Source organism: Corvus brachyrhynchos, unplaced genomic scaffold (assembly GCF_000691975.1).
Source record: "Corvus brachyrhynchos isolate BGI_N302 unplaced genomic scaffold, ASM69197v1 scaffold53, whole genome shotgun sequence".
Taxonomy (NCBI): domain Eukaryota; kingdom Metazoa; phylum Chordata; class Aves; order Passeriformes; family Corvidae; genus Corvus; species Corvus brachyrhynchos.
The window spans coordinates 3244537-3267648 of record NW_008237681.1 but is presented as its reverse complement, the minus strand read 5'-3'; the positions used below and the strand labels follow the sequence as shown (position 1 = coordinate 3267648).

At 42.6% G+C, this 23112-nt stretch overlaps 2 protein-coding genes across 3 annotated transcripts in view; one reads left to right on the top strand and one right to left on the bottom strand.

Moving 5' to 3' along the window:
- LOC103614117 (ubiquitin-conjugating enzyme E2 E1) overlaps positions 1-13330 on the top strand; it is a 42023-nt gene extending 28693 nt beyond the window's left edge. Inside the window, exons 3-5 of the mRNA XM_008631992.2 lie at positions 4309-4441; positions 11374-11521; positions 12406-13330. Coding sequence (XP_008630214.1) covers positions 4309-4441; positions 11374-11521; positions 12406-12503 — 379 coding nt within the window. The 3' untranslated portion in view covers positions 12504-13330. The remainder of the gene's footprint in view (positions 1-4308; positions 4442-11373; positions 11522-12405) is intronic.
- The window catches only part of NKIRAS1 (NFKB inhibitor interacting Ras like 1), a 17005-nt gene continuing 6846 nt past the window's right edge, over positions 12954-23112 (bottom strand). For both annotated transcript variants that reach the window (XM_008631988.2, XM_017732124.1), the window contains 2 exons: positions 20316-20557; positions 12954-17468 (listed from right to left, as the gene is read on the bottom strand). In XM_008631988.2, the coding sequence (XP_008630210.1) occupies positions 17229-17468; positions 20316-20557 (482 nt within the window). In that variant the 3' untranslated portion in view covers positions 12954-17228. The remainder of the gene's footprint in view (positions 17469-20315; positions 20558-23112) is intronic.

Genomic DNA, 23112 nt, shown 5'->3' with positions numbered 1-23112 from the left:
GTTACTTGCAATTTTAACTGAAACATACTGTAGGTTTTCATTAGGTGTTATTTCCTTCATCATACCATGGAATTGCCTTTCTTCTCATCACCCTGATGAATAGCAGTCTCTGGCACTTCTAAACTACTCTGCTAAATTAGTTAGCTTTTAAAAGGAATATGTACTGCTTTGGTACATCAGGGTATTAACCTAGTGTTTGTAGCATCAACTATATTGATTTATCACTGCAGTGATCTGCTATTGTGTGTCTTCTGTATCTCAAAGAAGAGGAATTAAACTATTTGCCAGTCTGAATTTTCACTGAAAGGAGCACTTAAATTATCATTCAGTCAAACTCCTAGAAAGGACCGGGTAGTTTCCAAATGAACTAGCATGTTTACATAAACAACAGACTCTGAGTCATTCTTCTGGAAAGCACCATCGCTGTGTTCCCAGGGATTTTTATACATTAGCGGTATGTGGTGAACACCAAGAAGTCCTGCCTTCCCTCCGTGGCATAGGCATATTTTGAGTGATTTGCCCAGGGTGCCAGGGCAGAGGAGGAAGCTGAGTTTGTGTGTGCAAAATATCGGGGTGGTGTCATGTATTGCAGACCTGTGATGGAGGTTGTCTCTGGCTGGCTTAATACAAAAAAGTCACACGCTGGGTGTTCTTGCAGACTGTCTGTCATTTCAGCTTTTTCCATATGTGAAAGTGCGTGTGTGTGTGTGTCTTCTCCATGAACACTGAATCTCTGAGATGGAGTTCTGTGTTTACAGTTGCTCAGTACTGCAAGGCATCTGCAGCTAATTTACCTAGGCATTGTTCTGCTCCCTAGCCTCTGCTCTAGGTGTTTCTAATTTACCTGTTGGATTTTTAAGTTGAGAAAGAATATGCCCCCTGCCAGCAAAGAGAGGCAGGGCAAGATCAGGTTTTTCCAAAGCAGCACAAGGCTGGTTGGGACTTGGCCCATGCAGGACTTTGAGCTTGGTCTCGCTTGTGCTGAGGCTTTATCCCTGCCTTGCGTCTACCAGGAGGTAGTGCCTTGCATTTTCCTGCCTCTTGACTTGGAAAATTAGATATTCCTTGAACAATACCTTGCCACTGGGAGGTTTCCCAAGGAGTGTTTCTGTCATAACATCTGTCTGGGGGATAAGCCAGCATCATTGGGAATGATCAGGATAAGTTGTTACAGTGGGTGCAGTGTGTCTTCACTGAGCATATCACTGTTTTTCCAAGAGAGATCTCAGTTGCACTGCAGTGTAACACATGCTGCTTGATAGGATAATAATGGGTTGGGATCTTTTCAGTTTTCTTTTGGATGTCATTTTTCATTCTGAATTGCTGGTCTTTTACTCATTTCTTTCTTTGGAAGTGAAGAGGTTGTGGGCTGCTGAGTTAATACAGAAACTCTCGTCTTGCAGTGGAAACTATTTCTATTTAATTGGTTAAAATTGCCTTCCCAGTGGTCATATGTTGGACAGTTTCAAAATGTAGTATTAGTAGATCTAGACACTTAATTTGAGCACTGGTGGCACATATCAGGCAAGGTGACAGCTGTGCCAGTGAGCCTTGTGTCCATGCATCAGTGAATTTCTTTTCAAAGCAGATAATTGCAAGGATTTTAAACAAAGAATGTGATCTTTAACCTGTGACGGTTTCTGTATCTCCACCAAAAGTTAATGCCACTGTTCTTACACTGTGGTCAAGTATTGTCACTTTTCTATTACGCACTAGGTCTTCATGAGCTGTTTGATATTACTAATCCTAAGTTAAATCTAAGCAGTATCATACTTGAAGCTGACTTGCATCTTCCTCTTTCAGTCTTTCTTTTATAAGAAATCAATGTTAATGTCTAAAAGTTGGACATGCACAGCTGTTTTACTCTGTTAATTGAATTATGAAAAGCTTAAAAGGAAAGCTTAGTACATCATTGTTAAAGCCTACTGATGTCTTACAAAGATGTTGTGCTCTTAATATGGCAGTATATTACTTGTGTGCAGTGATAGCTCTAATTGGAAACCTAATAGGATACAAGAGATTTCTAGGACTATTACTAATGATAATATATTTTTTAAGTCTGTGGGATTTTTTTATTGACAGTCCTTTGGGCTGAAGCTGGAAATAAAATGCGAAATGTTGAAATATTTCTCGTTGGTTCAGAGGGCTGTATTCAGTGCTAATCGCACATCACATTTCTTGAGTGCTGAAGTGCTCCCCATTGGCAGTTCTGGTGATATAAATTCCAACACTAAATCGGTGCTAACAAAGCTCAAGTACCTGTTCCTGTTCAGTAGCTCCATCTTTAGGGGAGGGAGGGGAGGATGATTGCCGGTGCAACTTGCAGTAATGACAGTATGTCAGGAGGTTGCTAATAGGTACATAAAGAGGTGATTCCTTGGAGCAGTGGCTAAGGGTGCCCCAGAGAGTCCTTTTCAGTAAGTTTGCACAGTTAAGTTGGTGTCTTTCCAGAGGTAGAGCTTCCTGTCGAAATACAACACTTTTCCAGTCTAATGCACAAGTGGTAGCTGGAGAGTACTGACTGCCCAAATATATAGACTTGCACAGGACAGGGACAAGTCATTAAGGTGGAGTGGGATGCCAGGAGTGTTCAGGATGGAATGGCTTTTACTTTAATTTAATACTGATCTTGAGCTGTGCTGGGTTTTGTGTTCTGGAGAGAAAAATCTTTCCCTTGTGGCTGGTGCATCATTTGCAGAGAATCTGTCTTCCTTTACTGCTTTCTTACGTGCTTTCCTTTCCCTGGAAGCATGCTTTTAGTCATAACTTCATGATTGTTGAATTACCTAGCACCAGCATATTTGTGAAATTTTATTACTAGGTTAATCTGAAAAAAACCCAAAACATTAGGTTTGGTAACAGAATTAATTCCCTTTCTCTCTCTGGATTCCCCTGCTGTTGAGAACATGTTCACCAGTATTGGGAAGAGCAGGGGAAAAAAATGTGTTTCTGATCACTGTTATTATGACAATTTATGTTCTTGCAATTGTATTTCTATTTGTTACACTGTTATTAACACTTAGTGATTACTCTGGTTCCTTGCACATTAATCAAATGCATATTGTCATGTGTATATTGAATTTATTGTATTGCCCTCCCTCTCAAGTAATGCTGCTCTGTGATTGTTGTAATATGAAAAGAGCCTGTTTTTTTCCTTCTGTCTTAGGGGAGCCTTGTTAAAAGAAGGGGGAAAGAAGAGCAAGGCTAGTTTTCATTGTATTAGGAACATTAAGATCCATCCCCTTCAGAAGAAGGGGAGAAGAGATTTCTGAAACCATGGTATGTCCATGATGGAAAAAGCTGTGTCACCACCTCCTGTTATGCAAAGGGTTTTTCCAGCTCTGGCATCTTACAAATAAGATACTACCATAGCAGTACAGAAGGGAAGAGGCAGCAGTGGAGTCCTACACCATTAATGGCTTTACAGGTTGAGCTGTACTTAGAAATACTCAGTGACATATGGCACGCTACAGAGTGCAAGTGTCTGAGGATATAAGTAAAACTAATTTTAACAAGCAGACATTTGATCTTTGCAACACCTTTAGTTTGTACTGCTTGTAGTGAGCTGCTGGCAGGTTAGGCAGTCTCAAATTAGGCAGAGCTAATTTGAGAAAGTGCTGTTTTAATTTGACACAGTGATTTTAATTCCCCCTAAAAAAGGCAGTTCCACAATGCAAGCAATATCAACAAGGTAAGATCATGTGGCCTCATCTTAGAAATCAGTGCAGCAAAATTATAGAAATGTAGAAAATTTTGATATTTAAGAGTGTCATCATTAATTTGGCTTCCTTCAATTATACTATGAGCCTTTGTTTAACAATAGTGCAGGATATATTTTAATTTAAAGAACAAACAAGATTTTAAAAATGAACAAAAATCCTTAATTTGTTTAGTACAGTCTTTAATGTGATACAGTTTTATTAAGACTGAGATGGAAGAGCCATTTCTGAAATACAGTAGGAAATTGTTCTTTGAAACTTAGCTCTTGTGTTGTATTGATAGTGTAGTATGTTTAGGAGTAGTTCTGGGCAATGCTGCTCTTGTAACTGTCGAGAGAGAGAAGATGGAACCATACCCCACCTCTAGTTTCTCAGCTTTGCTAAACAGGCTGGAACGCTGGTAACTTCAGGTAAGATCTCTGAGTATTTGAGAGCATTCAATCTTCTTTTAATCCTGATCTCTACTTCAGGTGGTGTATGAAGAGTAAGACTGAAATATTTCTTCTATATCGTACTTGAAGAATGTAAGAAGTCGTATTTATTTGAGCTGTGGTAGTATTTCTAAATGATTTTGGTTTTTATCTCTCAGCGCTGGCCCCAAAGGTGATAACATCTACGAATGGAGATCAACCATTCTAGGACCTCCAGGTTCGGTCTATGAGGGAGGTGTTTTCTTCCTTGACATCACGTTTACGCCAGAATACCCCTTCAAGCCTCCAAAGGTAAGAGATCTGTAGCTACCATCTTAAGTCATGAGTGCTAAACATGGATAGCATGCAGTGTTAATGGAATACAGCCCATTTGAAATCCACTCTTAAGAACAAACTTAAGCTCATTTTAGACATTAAATTAGTTTCTATTAGCTAATGTTAACAGCTTTTCCAGTCCTCTTGATAATTATTTTAGAGCTTGTTTTCTTTTTTCCTGCTTCTAAGAAGTCCTAAGCATTTAGTGCAAGCATTGGGACAGGACTGAGAAACTGAGAAGTAGATAAACTTGAGGAGAAATACTACAAATACTTGTTTCTCAAACCACCTAGGTACTGTAAGCATAAGTTACGTGTGTTTTGGCTGCTAAAGTAGTATTTAATTTTTCAGTTTTGTTGGACACTTGTGTTGTTCACCTATTTGTACAGTAACAAACTTTCTGTAGGTGTGTTATATTTGTGAAGCTCTTACATTCCAGTGTTGTTGTGTTCCAGTGCTCTAAGGCAAATACCAGTGTGAGTAAATGTTATCCGGTGGTTCCAATATGTGACCACAGGAAGAGTGTTGGGTTACAAGAGGTGCTTGTGTATACACTTGGTGTTTGTCTTGTATCTGAAAGCATTTATATGCATGTTTAACTTTCTACTTAAAAGTTGTTTGATTGATGAGATACATGCCAATGACTGCACCATCTTTCAGGCTTTGGTCTAGTCTGCAGCAGAAAGGACTTCTTCAGGCCATCAGTCCATCTCAGCAGAGCAATGCTAATTGCTTACGCAAGACAAATTAATACAAGCTTGCCAAATTAAGGAAACTGTTTGCCTGTTCTTGCTCACATAACTTCAGGGTTTCAGTAGTACCAACAGGTCCTTCAATTCTACCCCTAAGATAGGGTTCCAGTTCACAAACAGCGTGGTCTACCTTGGGACATCTGTAGTGCTTTCCTGCTGTCATCTGTCCATCTCTTTTTGGAGATTCTCTGGCAACACAGATGGTTCTCTCATGTTAGAATTCAATTCACTTTAGAGTAGGTTTGTTGTTGTTTAATTTGCTGAATAATTTGTTGTCCAACCAACTGTACGCAATTTATTATGTTGTGAGCCCAGTAAGCATTTAAAGAGAGATTTTTTGCTTTCCCATGTGTGCGTTGTTACACCTTTGCTTTTTATGCTACAGGTCAGGCTTGTTCATCATAGAATCATGGAATGGTTTGGGTTGGAAGGGGCCTTAAAGATCGTCTGTTCCAAACTACTTGCTGTGGGAAGGTATGCCTTCCACTAGACCACGTTGTTCAAAGCTCTGTCCAACGTGGCCTTGAACATTTCCATGGATGGAGCATCCACAACTTTTCTGGGCAGCCTGTTCCGGTGCCTCACCACCCTCACAATAAAGGATTTACTCCTAATATCCCCTCTAAATTAACCCTTTTTCATTTTAAGGCTATGACTCCTTGTCCATGCCCTTGTAAAAAGTCTCTCTCCAGCTCTCCTGTAGGCCCCTTTTGGTACTGGAAGGCTGCTCTAAGGTCTCTCTAGAACCTTCTCTTCTCCAGGCTGAACAAGCCCAACTCTCTCAACCTCTCTTTATATGAGAGGTGCTCCAGCCCTTTGATTGTCTTGATGGCCCTCCTCTGGACTCACTCCAACAGGTCCACATCCTTCTCATGTTGGGGGCCCCAGAGCTGGATGCAGTGCTCCAGGTGGGATCTCACAAGTGATTTTGATTGCCCAGATACAGATGCAAGGACCTTACACATGGCCTTGCTGAACTTCATGAGATCACAGGCCCACCTCTCTCTGTTCCTCCTAGGCTACCTGTCCTTGCTTCCACTTTCTGTACAGTTCCTTTGTGTGTTTGAGTTTGTCCAGGAGCTCCTTGTTCATCCATACAGGCCCCTTCCCCTTCTCTGAAAGATGGATCCCATCAGTGCCCAGCAGACCAGGTTTCCCAAAGCAAGTCCCATGGTCTTGCTTTCCCAAAGCAAGCCCGGTCAAACCCCCGGCTGTGGCACCAGTCCCATAACCATTTGTCGGTTTTCTAGATTTGACTAGCCCTTTTGAACCCTTTCCCTTTGACCAGGAGGATTGATGAAAAAAATACCCATGCTCCAGAGTCCTTTCCTTAACTCTCAGGACTGCCTTATTTGGCTTCAGTGTCTTTTCTGTTATCGTGGGTCTTTCCAATCTCAGAGCAGCAAAGTGGTTCTGCAGGGACACCTCAGGCTTTGGGGGCAAGTCTCTTCCTGCAGGTCCTTGCTGTGGCAAGCTTCCATTCTTTTGCATTTTTGGCCCCCATCCCATCCGTGTGTGCCAGCGGGAGTTTCTGGCTGTTTGGCCATGGGCTGTAGGTCCAGTGCAGACTGTGCTTGGGACCAGCTGTCTGACTCCTCCTCAGCAGCCCTGATGCCATGCAGGCTTCTCACTGCCTCCTATAGCTCAGCCAGCTGCTGCAGGAGGTCCTCTACCTGGGCAACACCTTTTGCAGGCAGGTCTGCTGCCCGTCCTGCCTAGGAGAAAGGTCTTGGCACTGCCTGCAGTCTGAGGTCCACTCTGCAGCCTCTCCCTTCAGCAGCTCCATCTGAGTAGAAGTATGTACCACTGGCAGGGTAGATGGTACAAACTCCCCAGCCAGATGCAGCCCTTGCTCTCAGATGTGTTCCCACCATGCTGCTTCAACAGTCAAGTAGGATGCCTTTCAAGGCCATACTGTAACTACCAGTGCTACTGAGACAGCCAAGTTTCCCAATGCAGAGCCAAATAAACAGTTGTGTCATTCCAGCTCAGCCCTGCTTTCTGCTCGGTGCTTCTGACTAGGATACCTTTGTCTTTATCTTCAGATCTAAACCCTCACCCAGATGAAAAGAAGGGTGGGATTAAAAAACCAAACAAATAGGCAACACTTATTGAGGCCTTAAAAGATGAGTTTAATGGTGATTCACTGAATTGTAGCAGTTTCATTAAAATGGAGTCTTTCATCTAGTGAAGTCCGAGTTGGTTTACAAACCACAATCTGTGTACAGAAGTAAAATACATACAGCTTCAGTCTCATTGAGATGGGATTTAGGAGAAAGCATGGTGGTGCTATAATAGGACACACTTGTTATGCTTGGGCACTTAAGGTTGAAATGAAGACCCTTCCTTCGAGAACCAAAGCTGCTCCTGTATTAAAATTTACACTAGTGTTAATGGTAATGTGGAAAATATGATTATCATATTGTTCCTGCTTTATTCCTGCTATTTTGTTGATTTCAGATTGTCCAACTGCTTGCAGTAGTGAGTAAATACTGTCTGTGGATCGTGTTTAAGTGGTAGGCTAATGTAATTACAGTAGCCTTCCTGTAAGTGCCTTTTAGGGCAAGAAATAAAGAAACAGCTAGTTGAAACAAAACCCAGTGTATATCACTTTTGGTGATAAGGACTCACAGAACAGTAGTCATTTTAGAATAGAGTAGAATGTCATTTTAGAAGCCTTGATCTCTGAAAATATTAAGCTCTGTAAGGAAAAAGGACTAGTATCCCTTCAATCTTCCTTGGTGAGACCAGTAGAAGAAAACCTCTATGGTCTCTTTAAGTCTTTGGTAACTCCTGTGGGGGCAGTTGCTGCTGTGGTGGCCTGCCTGATCGTGAAGGGCCTGTAGCTGAACACATTTCATAACCTGAAAATGAAATGTCATTAAAGGATTTACTTTCTTAAATAAAATGAGGTGAAAATGGTCATCCTGGCAAGCTTCCAATCCCTTAGGAGTATGTATGAGAGAAGGTGTTGAGGCATAAACACTGACAAACACTGTGTGGTTGATGAGCATCCTAGAGGCGTGTGATGAAGGATATACAGGTGCAGCCTTTGAGGACTGGGTCTAGCTCTAGCTGAGGGTTCGATTCAGTATGTTGGAGCAAATGTTTTTGGAGAGGATGTTGCTGTAGGAGAGCCAGAAGACTGTGCTAGAAGTGATACTTAGATTCCTGTGAGGATATTAAGAGGGACTGCACTACTGTGCTTGCGGTTGGAGAAATGAAAGATTTAAAAATTTGACTTGGAAATGCGTTGCATGGTACAAGGAACTTCAGTGGGAGAAATCTGATACAGGGACAGATACTCTCTTTCATGTCCTAAATATGTATAATGAAGTTCTTTTGCATTTAACCAAGCATTCTATACAACACCTTGAAAATGTTAATCTGTTCTCTGCTTTTTATGTTTTCTCATTTTGTGTTGTATTCTGGTTTTGCATGTGTTTCAGATAGCAAATGAATCAGGCACGTGCTGGGTGAGCCTGGATTTAGGAGAATCCAATAAACAAGTATAATTAGAATTTAAGAATTCAGTATTTGTACTATTACAACAGGCATTTTCCCAAGAGTTACATTACAGTTGGGTTATATTTCATTTACTGAGGTGAAAACAGTAACTTGTGTTGATCTGGTGTGTGTGCTGTGATCATTTGTATTAATAACCTCTAACCACTTCCTTCCACCCACTCCTATTCTGCTGCTTGTGTAAATTAACCTCTACTATCACTTCAGGGTAAGGTTGAGATTAGCTTCTTTTATGTCTTTTCAAAAGCTGTGCTTAACTCTGTATAGTTACTGCATTAATGTAATCTCAGGTGGGACATTTCCAAAGGATTGTTCAGTTACACTATATTTTTCTGTTATTCCACATGCTGTTCTCTTCACTACCTTCTAAGTAACTCAGTTTCTTTTGATTTTGGTCTGAATGTACTAGGTTTATGTGAGAATTTTTTTTCATCTTTAGGGTGTAATGAACATTTACTTTAAATATTTTTGCTTGTTTTCAAGTGGGCCTCCCAATTTCTCCCTATTCCAGTTCCATTTGGGTTCCCTGCACTGCTGGCTTTTGTGCCATCAGCAAAAATTGTGAATGGCAAACAGATGGACTGCATGTGTCTAACACCATCCCAGTTCTGAGTTACTGCTAAAGTGAAAACAAATTTAGATTTTTTTCCACAGTGCTTGGTAGAATTCCTCTAACTGGAGAAAACTACTTTTAGTGCCATAAGGATTATATCTTAAGGTGTGTTAAGGAACCAGGATGTTCTGCAAGTATAAGGCAGTCTTCTTTCATTTTCACTTTCCCCTCATTCATGAAAAATAATTAAAAAGTAAGTCTTACTCTTAAAGGCAAGCAGCATTCATGCTTTGTTATCAGTTATTAGTCAACTGGACTGAGAGACTGTCTACACAGTATTTAGCTTTTGTGCTGAGAATCAGGATTAACAACTTTCTGTCTTTACAAATTAGACCTGTTGACCTCTGTTTATTTGGTCCTTATTGTATTAACTTGGAAATACTCCATGCTTCCCCTTCTGGAAGTGTTTAATCTGTCAAAATTGTTACCTCGCTTACAGTTAGAAACCTTCTTGGAAGGAGACCAAAGGTGCAGGTCAAACACAGAAACACTGAGCAAGCAGCAGGGCTGGGCTGAGGGCTGCTCAGGAACCCAGGGCAGAGCCACTGCCAGCAGCCGCAAATGCCACGAACATGCCCTGAACAGTGTGGGCTGGGGCAGGTGCGGCAGAGGCAGATCCGCCCACTGCTCTGGCTGCTGCACGTGGACTTCCACATGACTGCCGGGAGTAATTGCTGCCTTTCCTCGGAAGATTAGATGATCGGGGAAACAAAGGTCATTTAGGTTTCTTGTCTGCTATACCTCTAAGGCTCCCTAGGTAGAAAGCATCAGGAGTTCTTGGTTTTGGAGTGACAGCTTGTTGCAGAAGGTGTGGGAGGGTGACACATCTCTGCTCTCTTGCAGTCATTTTGCTATTTCCCCCATAATGTGCAAACATGCAGGGATTTGGGGTTTCCTTTGTTTGCTTCCTGTTTTAATCCAAAATCCAAGCAGCTCACAAGAAACAAAGCACAAAATCTCCCCAAGCATGCAGTGTGGGTGTCTCCTGTGTGACAAGTAACTGCTTTTGCAAGTTCAAAAATAGCCCATGTGCTCTGTGCATCAGGAGCATTCTTGGAAACACTGCATGGATTCAGTGCACAGGGACATGCCAGTCACCAGGGTTCTGTAGCTGTGTCACCCCACACTTGGGTGTCACTTGGGCCTGCTGCCCAAGCCTGTGAGAGCGAGGGTTGCAGGCAAATTCTTTGCATCAGAAAGGCAGTAGAAAAAAATGAGGATTGACTGGCAAGTTTTATGTGTGGGCTGGTCCCACCTCTAGAGAAAGCACTAGTGTGTTCTTGTCATACCGCACGCTTACCGAATGTGTTCTGCAAATACTCCTGTGACCTATAAACAGACAATAGAATTTCTAGGTGAGGATAGTTGACAAATTATGAGGATTTAGGATGTGAGCCCACCAGCCTTTATTCATGTGCATAATCTTAACCCATGCAAACTGCACCAAATTTGTTCTGAGAATGGCTCCTGGTGCTTGTGTTTCCCTTTCGGATAACTTCTGTGGCAAGCTGCCTAGCTCAGTCACATCACGAAAATAAGTAAATCTAACTAACATTCCCCTTGATCGCTGAGCCTCTTAGAAGTGATGGAAGCTGTCATTCCAAGTGCCTTGGCCTGTCTGGAGGATTTTAGAAATCCGTGGAAGCCCAGAAAGAGAAAAATGCTGGTGTTAAGGCCCCGGGCCCTTTTTTCACTGGGAACAAAAAGGCAAAAATTAATTTAAGAAAAAAAAAAGTGGGGGGAAAAAAAAAAATTAAACCCACCAGAGCCTGGGTTTTGCATTGACCGTGGAAGTTGGCTCCTGAGACTGTTAATCATTTTTCTTCTAAATCCGGCTCTTTTTTGTTTCCGCCGCGAGAGGGCGGCGGCGGCCCGGGGAGCCCGGCGTGGGTCAGCCCGGGACCCGGCTCGGCCTGCGCGCCCGGGCGCTGCTTCACTCCCTCGCTTGGTACTCCTGTGCTGTCCCTCCCCACAGCCTGTGGCACGCCGGCACACCTGCTCACACCCCTCTCTTGCAGGTAACGTTCCGGACAAGGATCTACCACTGTAACATTAACAGCCAAGGCGTCATCTGCCTGGACATTTTAAAAGACAACTGGAGTCCAGCATTAACCATTTCTAAAGTTCTCCTCTCCATCTGCTCCCTCCTCACAGACTGTAACCCCGGTAAGTCCACCTGCCGCCTTGCACTCCTCCCAGCACCTAAAAAACGTGGCTCTCCTCATCCCATTGGTATGGCAGCTTGGCTCCAGCCTCCAGCACGTTTCCCTCTCCCGGGCAGTCAGAGAGGGGCTGGAGGTGCTGGAGGGGGATATACCCTACCAGCCTGCTGTTTGCTGCTTCTCAGGCCATGGGGAAACAAGCACGTGAAAACTCCTTCCCCTTCCAAACCCAGTCTCCACTGGTCTGTAGGGCTACAGTGATTCAGTAATGGAGCTTGAAGACCCATGAACACAGTTCCAAAAACAGGGGGGTTGTCCTTTTACTTTCCATCGTCCATATAAAACCAGTGACCAGCTATGCCACAAGTGGTCATCGCTGCTGCTCTAACCCACCCGCTGTCCACACTAGTTAAGAGGAATATGTCTTAATTTCCAAAGTCATTTTACAGGTTGCATTTTTATGTGTCTAACGATGAGAGGCCAGATTTCACACTGTAGTAAACTTGTTGGGAAAATTAAACCCCTTCTTGACATGTGATCTTTCCTTGAAGGCAGCTTTATATTGTTACAAGTACACTTAGCATGATCATCTCAGGCACTCTTAGAAGGAATAAAACAAACCTGAAATGCATGAATTGGTGAAAACCCTCAGTGCTGTGTCTTAAACATCTTAAAACTTTATTGGCATTTCACTCTATTAAGTTACAGATTAGTACATCACCATAAAAACACAAAAGTAGAGAAGATACAGATTATCAATTCAGTATGTTTAGATTGTTACAGTATACCTTACCTGTGTGTTTGTCTCGTATTAAATTCACACTTGAGCTTTATTTACAAGGTTTTATTTGGTAACTTGTCTGAATAAGCGGTGTGTTTCCTTTTCAGCTGACCCCCTGGTTGGAAGCATTGCCACTCAGTATATGACTAACAGAGCAGAGCATGACAGAATGGCCAGACAATGGACCAAAAGATATGCTACATAAATTGGATTTTTGTCAAACTCTTACATTATTTGTCTGTGATGGAAAGAGCTGCTTATGATTTTGAAGGGGTGGGGGGAGGGAGGGTGCTGGTAAAGAGTAGGGTATTTCTATAACAGATTTTATTCAGTCTTTTATTTCCTAAGATTTTGTTGTTGTAACTTAAGGTATCTTGCTACAGTAGACAGCTAGGATTTGGAATAGCATACTTTAAGACTGTAATTAGTTCAGCAATATTAGCTCACATATAGTACCGAGAAGAATGTAAACTTCTTAGACTTCTTTGGTTTTCCGTTTGCTTGCAATATGTAAAAGATTAAAACAGCTTAATTTTGTACAGGTACACAGGTTGACGTTTATGTAAAAGTCCTTTCAAGACTCTACACACTGTTTTTGCTTTTTGTTTGGGTTTGAGGGATTTATTTTGTTCTGGGTTGAGTTTCTTTTTTTTTCGGGGTTGTTTTTTTTTTTTTTTTTTTTGTAAAAAGATGTTTGGATTGTTTTTCCCTATGGAGGGCACATTGGTATTTAACAAATCCTTTTTAAAGACTGTCATCTCATGATCTGTGATATGGAGAGGTGGATATATGGCCTCATATATGAAATGAGAAGTAGTTAATGTATTATTTTATAAGCCAATCTATCTTTGTGAAAAGAATAAAGGGTTTAATCAGGACTTATGGTAACCTGTAGTGAAATACCTTAAGCTGTTTAACTGTAAGGTGTGGAATAGGAGTCACTCAGTGGATTGGTTGTATGTTGTGGGCTACTTAAGTCTGCATTTGTTACTGTGCTAATAAAAAGATGTTTAAAAAAAAAAGAAGAAGAAAAGATTTCTGCTTAGTCCCTTGCTTTGTCATTGTCCCTTGCCAGAACCGTGTCTCTGTACACTTTGGAGAATTTCTGCTATGGTTAAGGACAAGGGAGACCTGCAAGTGAGTGCTCTGACTGCTGCTATTTTAGGAAGACAGTTCTAGACAACCATACAATGAATGACAGCATAAGACCGTCACAACTGGTCACTAAGTGTTGTGCAGGGACCTGGCCATGAGGAGGTAACTTGCTACAGAGTCCATGATAGTTACTTTATAGCTTAAGTTTTCACAGCATTGCCTCTGCAGGACTGGCATGTTGTTTGAAAGTACAATCAGAAAAGTGTAAGCCATCTGGAAGGGAAAGAAGCGGAAGAAAAGAATGTCTTGGTGCTTTTCTGATGGAGTGGTCTATTCACACTTGGAAGAGGAGAAGGAATCGTGTCCTGGTAAGCTAACAGACAACACCATAAAAGAGTATAAAGGAGACTTAAATCTGTAGATCCTTTAACTACCTATAAAGATTATCTCCTAGAGACATAGTGTTTACATTGAGGTATGTAGCAACAGGGCAGTTAGTTGTGGATATGGCATTTCTGACCACTCCCTTAAGGTAAAGGCCGGAAGCACAGATTCATTTTCACATGGCAAGTGCTTCACTTTGCAACATTCTTGTGAGTGCTGTGTGGTCATCTGCGCTCTTGGATTTGGTTTGGTACTTTTAAAATAAATTCTGTATATATTTCATTTACATACTTCTCCTCCTTTCTAGATACAGAGCAAATCTAACTTGGTCCAAAGTAATCTGTTAATTAGAGGTGTCCTTTCCTTTGCTGGGTGGCTGTGGGTAGTGGCACCTTACCCTGATCATCTGAACTGCTGTCTTTCGACACAGCACATGTTTTGGTGTATGAGCTCCCTCAGCTGTTTGCCTATTTGGTATGTAGCTACATCACACCAGGAGCATCTCTGGTAGTCTTTACTCTACTGAGTAAAAAGGTAAATGGCTTAATCTCGTAGGTTTTTGCCAGCTTCTTGCTTTGTGCCACCAGGACATGTCAAATTAACTGTTGTACCTGGTGGGGGTGACTGATTTGTACAGTGTTGATTCAGCAGGGTAATGGCTTAAGAGGAACAGAGAAAGATGGTTTAGTTTAGTAATTTGTTTTTCTTCTTTATAATAATTTTTCTCCATTATCTTGTGAAGGGACTCCAGTTTTGCAGAAGGTAGGTGATCCCCGTGACCTAGAACAGCATTTGAGTCAGTGGAGCAGTAAGAACAAAATAGGTGTTCTGCCCGTTAGCTACTACATTATACTCTGTACTTTGCTTATTAACCCTATGTAAAACTACTACAGCAAGTTTCATTTTTCCTCAGTACCAGCCACTGTGTGCACATTGTTTGCAGAGGAGACACTACATTTTCCATCACTTGTCAGTAAAACACTACGGTATTTAGAAAAACATCAGAATAAGTTTATGAAAGAGAACAGTGGGTGGTGATTTTTTTAATCTGAATGCCTCAAATTATCTAAACTCTAAATTTAGCCAAATCAAAGAAAATGTGTTTGCCTTTATGTAACCTACTTGGAAAAATGGCTGTAGTCATTTAGAAGATCTTTTTTCTCTTGTCTGTCTTAAAACACTGCTGAGTCCTGGGAGGCCAGGGGAGTGAGTGAGCAAGCTACACTTGCACTGCACAGCTCTGGCAGCCTAGAGGTGACATCAGTCTTGGCAGTATAATGGGCACCGAGTTTACAGCATGCAGAGCTGGACAGGAACCAGTCATCCCCGTTTGTTCCATCTCCAGGCATTTTAAGTTCATTCTGACTTGTCAACCTGCACTCCCTTGGCTCAAGTGTTAGCTTTAGTGATGTGCTGTTAGTAGACGTTTTCACTTATTTTGATTGATCCAAGGCTGATTCAAGTCCCTTCCAGAAGCAGGGTTATGCAGAGCTGAAGAAGAGGAACATGACCCATTCCTTGGTAAGGGGTTGCAGCAAGGAGGTGAACCACTGCTGCTCTGAAGTCACCTCCACTTCCCAAGCATGCAGATACGGAGTCTTCTGGGTAGGGAGAAGCCGGGAGTACACGTGTGTTCATAGGAAATGAGTGAGGAGGGAGTGTCATCCTGCAGCATCCCCAAGGACAGTGACTTATTACTGGCCAGGTGGGGGGAGGTCGTGCTATAGTGCTTACTCAGCTGCAGTGTTGCAATGGAAACAATTGTATGTTCCTAGCAGGGCATTACAAGAGCTTGCTCATTCATAATTGCTCTCTTATCTTACTCCTTGGCCACAGCAATTCAAACTATATTGAGCAAAGCACATAAACAGTTTCGTCTACCTTCATTGTAATGGTAGGGATTCCTGCTTAATTTTTAGTGAACTGTACTGCTGCTCTGACATTAATAATGCTGACAGACTTTATTAATCAGTATTCAGGAAGAGCAATACTATAAGCTTAATTGTGATCATTAAGCACATTATTTAGCAGTTATGGTATGACAGTGCAAATAGTGCTTGTGGTTTTGCTGATTCACAGTGAAATTCCCAGTATTTGTTCAAAACAGCATTAATTTAGTGGAAAACACAGAAACTGCATACTTCACTCTCTCTCCCTGCTCTTGCCTTCAAATACAAAGACAAGCTAGAATCAATTAGTACAGGAGGTTGTTAGGTGCCAAAACCTGGCTGCTGTCTCTGGGAAAAGTTGTTCATTCTGTCACTATATATCACCTTTTGTTCAGTTTACTGACAAGTTGACCTGGGACAGCAGATTCCTGCAGCACAGGTTTGCCAGTGTTGGGTCAAATAGAGCACGTGCAGTTGCACTCCTGCAGCTGGACCATGTGCAGCACATTAAGACTGGGGCCATTTGTACAGGTATTTCTGGGTATTTGCCACAGGGATGTCTCCGAAAAAGGCAGCCTCCTACCCTCCTTAGCCCTCACATGCAGAGTAGTACAGCACTTTGTACCAGTTGTTATCTGGCCTAGGGAGGGTGGATTGCTGCAGCTTGGCTGAGCAGCCAGGAAAGTGTGCCCTAAGCAGAGCCCAGCAAGACCTCCTGCGTACAAAATTGATCCATATAATTCTCAGTAAAATTACCACCTATGGGTATGTGACTGATTGGTAGTGGACATGCTGGAACAAACCCACAGCTGTGTTGTCCTTAGGTTGTTGTTCAATCAATGAGTGCTCTGAGGGCATTTCTGGTTTCTACACATGAATTCCGGACCTGAAAGCACTGCTTACTAGACTTTGTTGACAAGGTTTGTGTTGGGGTAGATCTCTTCTAGTATTTCCCAGAAGATGTGGGGGGTGGTTTTGTATAATTTTGTTGGGGTTTTTTTCTTCCAGACACTATCAGAACATGAGTGGCTAAATCTGGTAATTGTTCCTCCTGCCCCATACCCTTCTACAGGAAACACTGATCTCAGCCTCTTGAAGCATCAAAAAGCCCCATGTCCCTGTTTAAGGTCAAGGTAAAAGAACTGTTGCCATTTCAAACATATCACCTTTCCAAATTGAATGCTTTATTGCAGCTAATACTTTTTGTGACTACAGGCTATAGATCTGCAGGGGGATTATATACTGGTAAGCTTGTTGATTTGTCCCTCAACATAGCTATACCCAGGCATACTAAAAGCCCCTGCTAGAGAGGTATCCATCTATCCCTTCCTCCTCCATAGCCCTGGATGCAAAATAACTACTCTCATAAAGCGCTTTTTGACACTTTTACCACCAGCAGCTTTTTCAAGCCAAGTCTATGGGAAGGAAGGATACCTCTTAGCTATAAGCTTGCTGATTTTATTGCTGAATGATATTATTGCTTTAAGTGAAACTGCAAGAAGCAAATGGCACAAAAAGGACTTAGACTGTGACCTGGCAGCAGGAGACAATGCTAAGCTAGTCTAGTTATCACAGTTATTCCCTTTGCTCTTCCTTCCAGGCAAGGGAAATGTTGATTTGTTCTGGGACTGGGACAGTTTGCTAGCTAAGAAGGTGAAGGGTTCAAGCAGTGTTTTCCGATCTGTCACAGTCACTTCCCACAGTCTCACTTTCTCAGCCCTTGCCCATTGCTGTGCTGCTTCTGTTTCCACTTGCCTTTGGTCCAGGAGGTCAGTTTTGTTTCCCAAGACAATAAGTGTAACCTACAAACCAAACAAGAGGGTGAGTTTTATACCAAAACCATCCACCACTCACAATCCTTTTAAACAGCAGGCAAGTAGCAACACAGTTCAGACTTGTTCTGTAACTTAGCACTGGCACAAGGTAAGTTGCATGTAGTTTGGAAGATCAGGGTCTGGGATATGAATTAGCCTCATCTAGTTATGGGTTGGAAGCTTGTTTTCATCATAGGATATGCAGGACTTCCCCTTCTTGCCTCCCCACTCCCACCCCCCGACGATTGCTTGACGGGAAACAATACCTAAGAGATCCAAAGTTAAACAGCCCTATTCTCCACTTGGCAATTGAGCTGCCCTGGACAAATGATAAGAGCATGACATCCGAGTAGGTCAGAGCAGTGGATGCTTGAGAGATGACAAAATGCACAGCAGCAGAGAGCCTGGACCCCATAGTGGTGGATTTTGCCCTGTTTGTTTCTTTCCCAAGCCCCATCCCGCAACATAAATAAAGCCAACCGTGCCAGCAGCCCGGGCAGGCTGGGCTGTGGGGCCCCTTTCCCAGCCCAGCCCCACCGGCTTCCCAGCCCCAGGCAGCAAGAGCCACCCGAAGGACTGAAGGGGTCTGTCTGCTGAAAGGGGCAGATAAGCACTAGGAGCATCCTCTGGGGAGCAGTTTCAAGAGCAGCTGGTTAGCTAAGAAGAGCAGCACAGCGGTATCAACTCAGATCTGCAGTTGTAAGGATCCATCAAGTGACTTGTATATTACCCAGACAGCCCAGGGTGGCTGAACTCAGTAAGTACATGAAGCCTTCCCAGTACTTCAGCTCTTAGAAGTGCCAAAGGCAGTGCTGGCTATGTGAAGCTACTGCTCTTCCTTATTTTAAGTTCACTGTTTTCTAAAAATATTTTACCAGCACCAGCTCTTAGGGGAAACCATGCCTACATTTTTAGTTCAAGGTCCTTAGTCAAACTCTGTTTTCATCTCTACACTAGTGGTTTGACAAAGATCAAGTGATAAAGTCCTCTCTTGCTGATTTGTGGGTTTTGCTGTGGCCACACCTGCTTGCTCTTTCCTGTTCGTCAGGCTCACTCCAGGATGCCTTCTACTTCTTTCCAGCTAGAGATGTTTGTCCTGTTCCTGTGAGGTCTGAGGTTTCCTTTCTTTTCTATAGCAGTCCAGGGTGTTTGGAAAAATGCTGTTTAGGGGTTTTTTTTTCCTCTCTGTGAGGGCTTTGAAAGAAGCTATAATCTTCATGTGTATTTAATGCATGCTCCAGCTGAATTTTAGCTGTGGCAAAGCTCTGTCAGTATAACAGAACAAAACCTCTATTTAGTGTAAAATTTGGCCAGGCTTTAAGGTGCGTGCTGGAGAGCCCCCACAGCCAGCAGAGGCAAGGAACCAGCCATCAGTGCTTTCTGTCATCTGCCACACAACAGGGGACTGTGCCACTCAACAAGTTGAAGTTCTGCCAGCTCAGAAGCACCCTGTGTGGAGACACATCCCCAATTCAGTAAAGAATTCATTCTAGCAGAGCCCAGGCTTTAAGTCATAGAATCATTAATCTGCTGATTAACAGTTACCTTAAGGTAGGACTCCCAGTCTCACCTTGTATACCTCAAAGCCTATTTTTCATGGAAATCACAGGAATGAAAACTATTTTATCCATCTTATTGTGGCCACCACTTTAACTATGTTAGCCTCAGTCGAAATCACAATTTTAAGCTCTCCAAAAGGATGAGCAAACTGGCTGTTTTCTAAAGCACCTTCGTGCAATGAGAGAGGAGATTTCTGCCGGGTAACACAGAAGAGCAGGACACAGATCCTGTTGGGACTGTGACTCCCTCTCTGCATTACAACATGCTGTATAGTAACAAATCAGGGCCCTTGCAAAACACAGTGCCTGGGAAAAATTCCCTGCGTGTCCACCTTTCCTTGCCCTGCAGGGCAGTTATGCTTGACTCCTGTATCCCTGATATACGTGACAGTCTGCAGCTCACACCAGCCCTACCACCTAACATACCTCTCCTGTGACTGCACATTCATCTGCCGTCACACTCGAGCCTGCCTTCCTCCACCCTTGTGCTGTCAGTACAAAACAAGTTACATTTTTGCAAAGTCTCTCCCTACCATTATCCAATTAATTCTTCATGCTTTTTTTTTTCTTTTAAACAGCATAAAACAAGCATTTGGAAAGCTGTAGGCTGAAGACATTTAACAGGGAAAACTATTCGAGAATATAAAGATACTGTAGGAAAAGCCATAATGCTAATGCCACATGCAAGTTATATTTGTTTAGCTAAGCTGGAACACTGTCAGCTGAAAACACTAGCTGCTTTCTAAGGGAAAATAGAGCCGTCATTTCACACAATTGAATTGATTCAATATGGTTGTTAAAATACATTAAAGCTGCTTTGCCAATTGACTAATGTCTGGGAGACCCATTGTCAATTACACTAGTTTGTAAGCCATCAAGTACATGAATACAAAACAAGCAAAGATAATGCCCTTCGTTATATTATTCTATGCACTTGACTTCCCCTGTACAATATCTAAAAAAACATATGAGCTGCACTGCTGTAGACCATATGTTTTATTAGTCATAAGTGTCCTGGCTGGTGCATTCAGCTGACTGAATTTTAGCTGTAGTAGAGGAAATAAGGACAAGGAAAAAAAAAAGCATTCTTTTGCATGACCTGCATGGCATGTGAATTAGGCTTCCCTGGCATGAGAACGCCTCCTTTTTGCTGGGTTGCCCAAGGCTCTGGGTGCACCCATTTTCCTTTGTACACAACGTTTACAGAAACAAAAGCTGGGCTTTGTGACCTTAACTTCCTATCGCTGACACAGCGTTTAGCCAACCATGCATTTACCTCCTTTTTGTCTCTGAAGACATCAATCTCCTTTTTGAGCAGTTCGACTCTTTGGAAGGCTTCGAGGCTGGTCACGGCATATACCAGAACGAAGCCGTCAGCCACAGAGAAATAGTGCTTGGGCAGCTCCACGCCCTCCTGCAGACCCCTGGTGTCATAAAGCCGCAGCTGTTCCTTCACGCCTCGGTCTGTCTCCACCGATGCCAAATACACATCTTCCATCGTGGCACCCTCTTCTAAGCCTGTTTGAAAACAAGCAGGAACGTTCCACTGCTATAAGAACAGCCCCACTATAGGAATTCTTTGCAGTGCAGCAGAATTGTGCCCCACAGTAGCTTTCAGTGAGTGTTTTACAGAGTGATTTGACCAGGCCTTGACCTTGCCTGGCATGTCCATAGAGGGCTATATTCATAGATGACTGCACTAGCTCTTTCCAATAGTGACGCTGTAAATACACTAACATGTAGCACATGATTATGCCTGTAAAATTAATCTATACAACATGTACATTCAGAATAGGATAAGATACATGCTCTCCTCCCAAGTTTCCCAAACTCCAACCACCCAGTTGTACCAGTTCTGTGCCAAACATGCTGCAAAACGAACCTGCCCAAACATACCCTTTTGGAACAACAGCCAGGTAACACCAGACAGTCAAGTGCTAACATCTTAAGCCTACTTCTTTGCCTCATAATGAGCTGGATCATACTGCAGAAGCAGGAGCCAAAGGAACAATTCTGTAAACGAATGTGTATTGGTGGTACAACTAGCCAATAAGTGAAAATAAGCCAGAAAGGGAAGGGGATGTTTGCAGGCAAACAAAGTTGCATACTCTATTTACTCAAATACACAGTGAGCTTTTTCGATCCCCTAGGGATCTAAAATGACTCAGATTTGCTAATAGGAGCAAGTTCAGTTACTGCAAGGCAAGAGCATGCATAAGGTAACAAGCTTTCATATATGTATCACCTGTTCCACCTTATCTGCATACTGGCCCTCCTTCCCTCTGCTTCTCCCCAAGGTGAATGTGAGGTAATTCAAGGCAGCTTGCTTTGAACTGATTAAAATTATGTTTTCTAAGCCAAAGCTGAGAACACATAAATCACGTTAGCTTTGTGTTCCTCCTGGATGCAGGTGCATAAGGTTACAGGTCGAAACAATCTATGTATAGTGTAGCTGCGCCACTTCTGGAGCTGGTTTTAAGTATTCATACAAACCTTCTGCAACTCACGTTTTTGCCTCCCCTGCACTCCTATATACAATTGTTTGCTGTTGCAGGACTACAATAATCAGTCCTGCTTTATTCTCTTTGTCTGCCAAAAAGGGACCATTTTAGTGCATTGTTTAAGAAAACACGAGGGATTATCTGGCCTATGAAAATAAGGATTTTGCTATATTCAATGACACTATTCAAAACACTTCACATTGACAAACAAGCTAAAGCATTCCACCCACGCTGATGGTTTCATATGATGTATGCAGCATTCCTGTGCAGGAAAGTGGCACAAGCTGTTCTTTTTGCCCCTCTCTGTGCAGTCTTCATAGATCAAACTCTTACTAGGTTTCCAATGATTTAACTTATCTTGCCTCCAAATATAGCCACGGTAATGTGTGGGAGCAAAACTACGAACAGAAGGACAAAGCAAAGGTTAATAAAAAGAGGAAGCACAAATGCATTCTGTGTGATTGTAGAATGTGTTAAAGGGGCATTTTTAAAGACGGAGCTTGTACCAGAGCCCTTTCTGGATACAGCACTGTTGTTTAAACACAGCACTATATTCTTGCTCTGCCTCGTTGCATTGTACAAACAGGTCAAGGAAATATCTAGCATCAGTAAGTACAGCTTTGGCAAGAAGGAAGGAACCATAAGTACCTAAGTTTTCTTTTTAAAAAGCAACACATAATATTATACAGTTTTTCATCCTCTAAATGCTACACTATAATTCAACAGCCTCTAATATATCCACATTATCCTGAGACAATCTCTTCCTAATGGCATTAAAAGCAGCAGTGAAAAGTATGTCTTTTAACATCTTATTTAAAAATGAGGAGGAAAATTTAAGACCTGGGACTTAACTCAGCAGAATAGAGCAACAAATTTTGATGTCAAATAGGAGGGGCACTTAGGAGAGAGTTGAAATTTATCCACCAGTATCAGATTCCAGAGGTGAAATTTCACCTGCGTGCACTGGGGGAGGGAGTATATGCAAGTAGTTTCCTTAGTAAACACAGATAATTTTTAAAAATACCTGTCTCACCTTATTCTAGGCCCTGCTCCTAAAGCCCCGACCATGTACCAGCCACATCTTGCCAACAATGACGTTTGCACTTCTTGTTAGTACCATCCCATTCAAACACTTCCTAGGTCTCCATTCAAACATGGGTCAGGCAAGTTGCTGTAAGAGTAGCAACACTAGTCAGTGTCCTAGAAAGGTGCTGGCACCATCCCATCCTCCCTGCCACAAAGATCCTGATTCTCCTTTCCTACACTGGCACCCCCAGGCATCCTTCCACCTTCTCTACCTGGGTGGGCAAGGGCAGCTTGTGCTGGGAAGTCACTTACGTGCAGACTGCTGCCAGCTTGAGTAGGTTTTCTGTGGAGCAGAGCACTACAGTGGGCCAGCTTTCAGGTTCAGAAGTTACAGGGGTGAAGGGGAACTAACAGGATTGTGCACAATATCATGCTTCCTTTGAAAACTAAAGTGTAAAAAAGTTGGAGAGGGAAAGGAGGAATAGACAGAAGTGATGCCACTCTCTAGCACCTACTTAGCTGGTGCAAATCTTAGGAGAGGCAGGA